General features: G+C 38.6%; 1 protein-coding gene across 1 annotated transcript in view; it reads right to left on the bottom strand.

The window, feature by feature from the left end:
- The window catches only part of LOC121378692, a 74802-nt gene that overhangs the window by 43667 nt on the left and 26135 nt on the right, over positions 1–5000 (bottom strand). Inside the window, exon 3 of the mRNA XM_041506976.1 lies at positions 1217–1357. Coding sequence (XP_041362910.1) covers positions 1217–1357 — 141 coding nt within the window. The remainder of the gene's footprint in view (positions 1–1216; positions 1358–5000) is intronic.

The following is a 5000-nucleotide window of genomic DNA, read 5'->3' as shown; positions in this document are numbered from 1 at the left end:
ATATAAAAGGGATATCTGTCTAAAGGAAAGAAAAGGGATATCTGTCTAAAGGAAAGAAAAGGGATATCTGTCTAAAGGAAAGGGATATCTGTCTAAAGGACAGAAAAGGGATATCTGTCTAAAGGAAAGGGATATATGTCTAAAGGATATAAAAGGGATATCTGTCTAAAGGAAAGGGATATCTGTCTAAAGGAAAGAAAAGGGATATCTGTCTAAAAGAAAGGGATATCTGTCTAAAGGAAAGGGATATCTGTCTAAAGGACAGAAAAGGGATATTTGTCTAAAGGAGAGGGATATCTGTCTAAAGGACAGAAAAGAGACATCTGTCTAAAGGAATGGAATATGTCTAGAGAAACAGAATGCCTGTCTAGAGGAAAGGAAAACCTGTCTGAAGGAAAGGAATATCTGTTTAAAGACACTTTGATCAGCACATTTCTAAACTACAGCTTTTTCATGACCAATATATGGCTATTTCTACACATGGTCAAGAGAGAAGAAACCCACTGCTGCCACACAGGCTAATCCTTATAATAAAGTTTCAAGGGATCTTATCCATAGACAGGATGGTACTTACAACTTTCTTTAATGTACCAGTCATGAGAGAGAGACAGACAGAAACCTGGGACCATATTTTCAAAGCTATCTTATAGTGCTACAATATCGTCATAGTAATGTTAAAGCTTACGTTTGTACGATATCAAAGCGCTAAGATATGTTCGAAAATCTGTAGGCTGGATCCACTGAGAAACATTAATCCTGTGATTCATCTTGCCTCAGACAAGAGCTCCATCAATGAGCTACATGTTCTCAGCCAATGACAATTTTAGTTTAAACATATTTTATTAGCGCAAAAATAAACGGTTTTGGGATTGGCCAACAGGCTGAAACCAATGATAATTTTCAAACGTGCTGCATATGCAAGAGGCAGGATGTAGCTCAGTGGGAACATGGTTACATGAGATGCAATGGGTTGTAGGATCAAGCTTCCTCGGTGGACCAGTGTATTACCAACTGGACTGGAAAATAATCCATTGATCCATCAAAGATTTTGAACTCAATAAAGTGTGTTGTCTGAAATTATTTTGAATTTATCGATTCATAACAGTCACAATTCAAAAATCACTTCACTACACATTGCGATTTTAATATAATTTGATTATTATTCCATACATCAATAAATTGACACTAATTTAGAGGACAAGTTTTACATAGTTACCTCACATTTTTCTACAAGGTACGCATCTGGAGCTAAAACGTCGATGAGCTCACACAGAGACCTACCCTCCTGGATGTCCGCGGTGCCGTCCACGTGCCGTCCTACCTCACTGAGAATCGAGTTCGCCCAGTTCAGGTACACCTACAGAGAAAAACACACATGTGAAGACCTCAGTTTAACTCACATGTAGTGGTATATGATAATTGTGTACACTGAAAATATGCTGTTAGCAGGTACACACACAGTGTAAAACACACACATGAAGACCTCAGTTTAACTCACATGTAGTGGTAGTATATATAATAATTGTGTACATTGAAAATATGCTGTTAGCAGGTACACCCACAGTGTAAAACACACACATGAAGACCTCAGTTTAACTCACATGTAGTGGTAGTATATATAATAATTGAGTACATTGAAAATATGCTGTTAGCAGGTACACCCACAGTGTAAAACACACACATGAAGACCTCAGTTTAACTCACATCTAGTGGTATATGATAATTGTGTACATTGAAAATATGCTGTTAGCAGGTACACCTACAGTGTAAAACACACACATGAAGACCTCAGTTTAACTCAGATGCAAGGTATATAATAATATATCATGTACACTGAAAATATGCTGTTAGCAGATACATTGTATACTTATAGTGAAAAAACACACAGAGTAACTCACACATAATGGTATATAATAATTATGTACACTGAAGGTACATTGTTAGTACATGTAGGTACATGTACAGGAGGAGAACCGTGTATACCACTAAAACAAATCCCACAGACGACAAAAGTAACATATGTGGCTAAAACTCCTACATGCAGGTATCAATCGACATATACACCATGGATATAACCACTACCACCCCTCACCCTTAAGCTCAAGGCTACTTGACACAGAGGTACCAGGGTTGAAAATTAGCAGTCGCCCAGTCGCCTGTGGCAACTTTTATTGACTACGGGCTACTAAGAATTTTACAAAGGTAGTCCATTGGGTGACCATCGATTTTAGGGTCTGGCGAGTATGGTACTAGTTAACAAAGAAACACACTGATACTGACTCGAATGTGACAAAACACATTACAGATCTGGCAGTCCCTCTTGCATTGCCACAAAGAGGACTGCCACTCCCAGTTTACTAAAGAACCGGCAGTTCTACCTTTAGTCTCTTTGTACTGCATTATTTTTTACTCCGGAGACAATGCAAGTCAAGCAGCATACCTTGGCTGTTCTAGCATTTTGTTTTCACCCCTGTATTAAAAATGATATTTATATATGTATAATTTAATGGTACTTTATAAAGTATCATTTTTGATTTAAACTGGATTTCTTTTTCAATTGTTTCTATTTGACTTGGTATAGGTTTAAAACCTAATAACATGTTTTTATATGAATTTTAACTTCATTCATTATGAAGTTAAACGCCAATTTATTCATTTTCTTTTGACGCAAAGGGACTAAAGGGTGAGCATATGGTTATTATTTAAAAAAAACAAAAAAAACCATTCTAGTTTTGATTTTGGCTCTTCAGTTAAATTTCAAGGTGATAATTGGATGGTTAGTTGAATTTGAGAAGGGCCAATTAGAAGATTTTTCTTCATCTGGTCCTGAGGTAATAGATGAAATAAAATTGCATACATTTTTTGCCCAGATGAAACTATTTTTTTTTTACAATGAACACACTCACATTTATCACCAATCACAGGACTTGTGGTATTAACTGCTCTGTCAAAAGTTGGGTGCACCTTGAACTTTGACTCAGCCGGAAGTTATTTTGTTTAGTACTACCTACAGTGAAATACACATACGTTTAACCCACAGTTTCAGTCACATGTAGAGGTGTATAATATATATATATATTATGCACTGAAAATAAGTTGTCAGCAGATACATCTAAATGTACGGAGAGACTGAAACACACACAACTGAAAGGCAAATTAATATAATTGGTTGGTCAAACCTACCCCGCACCCCACCCCAGCTGCTCGCATCTACCAATGCCCATGCCATAAGTGTGAGAAGTGAGGGTAGGGGATATAGAAAGGGGGTGGGGGTACTGGCCTTGAAGGTGAGGTGGTTAGAATATGGAACGTTGAAAGGTGAATTAATGACTGATCACCCACCCAGCCCAGTTGCTGACATCTCACATTTGTGGCAGTGGTATATTAAACAAGTATGGCACTCAGACGAGACTGATATGATGTTTTATCGAGTACAAATAAAACATATCTCAAACGGAAAACCACTTAACATAAATTGACCAAGCAGAAGATATGAACACCATGCATGATGTAATAAAATAAGAAGGAAATGGGTTTTTTAACGACGCACTCAACACATTGTATTTACGGTTATATGGCGTCGGACATATGGTTAAGGACCATACAGATATTGAGGGAGGAAACCCGCTGTTGCCACTTCATGGGCTACTCTTTTCAATTAACAGCAAGGGATCTTTTATATGCACAATCCCATAGACAGGATAGCACATACCATGGCCTTTGATGTACCAGTCGTGGTGCACTGGCTGGAGCGAGAAGATGTACTAAAATAATACATTATATACTAGATGTAACCCATGCTATGCATAGCACTGTTTAGATGGAGTGTGGTAACCTCTGTGTAGATAACCAGCACTCATTAGGCGAGGCTGTATACATGGAGGCTGTATATTCATCCACTTCTGTTAGTAACAAAGATGACAGCCTTCAATACGGTTGTATTTATGGAATTCATCTTTGTACACAATGTTTAGTTCGATGTGTGAACAATACTCAACTGGACCAGAGTACAAAATTATATTTGCAAAATGCAGCATCAACAAAATAACATAAATACAGCTGATAGCATGCACCATTGTAAGCATATAAATCAGTATGCCATACATTTCACATAAAAATAAGAAAAGATTTCATACAGGCAATATTGGTGACTCCAATACCTGCAGGTTGGGAGTGGATTTCATACAGGCAGGTATAAACACGGTCTATTGGTGACCCCAATACCTGCAGGCTGGGAGTGGATTTCATACAGGCAGGTATAAACACTGTCTATCGTTGACAGCAATACCTGCAGGCTGGGAGTGGATTCATGCAGGCAGGTATAAACACTGTCTATTGGTGACCCCAATACCTGCTGACTGGGAGTGAATTTTATACAGGCAGGTATAAACACTGTCTATTGGTGACCACAATACCTACAGGCTGGGAGTGGATTTCATACAAGCAGGTATAAACACTGTCTATCGTTGACAGCAATACCTGCAGGCTGGGAGTGGATTCATACAGGCAGGTATAAACACTGTCTATTGATGACTCCAATATCTACAGGTTGGGAATGGATTTCATACAGACAGGTATAAACACGGTCTATTTGGTGACTCCAATATCTACAGGTTGGGAATGGATTTCATACAGACAGGTATAAACACGGTCTATTTGGTGACTCCAATATCTACAGGTTGGGAATGGATTTCATACAGACAGGTATAAACACGGTCTATTTGGTGACTCCAATACCTGCTAACTGGGAGTGGATTTCATAAAGGCAGGTATAAACACTGTTTATTTGGCGACTCCAATACCTGCAGGCTGGGAGTGGATTTCATACAGGCAGGTATAAACACTGTCTGTCGTTGACCGCAATACCTGCTGACTGGGAGTGTACGACAAGTGTATTAGCCGGGTGACAGCAGTGTAAACACATCAAGCTGAAGATCACTTTGACGCTGTACTACAAGATACCGTGTGACAACAGATCAGTGACGACTTACCTTTCAGTG

The sequence above is a fragment of the Gigantopelta aegis genome, chromosome 8, assembly GCF_016097555.1.
Source record: "Gigantopelta aegis isolate Gae_Host chromosome 8, Gae_host_genome, whole genome shotgun sequence".
Lineage (NCBI taxonomy): Eukaryota > Metazoa > Mollusca > Gastropoda > Neomphalida > Peltospiridae > Gigantopelta > Gigantopelta aegis.
Note: the sequence above shows the minus strand (reverse complement) of the source record. Positions and strands in the feature narration are given on the sequence as shown.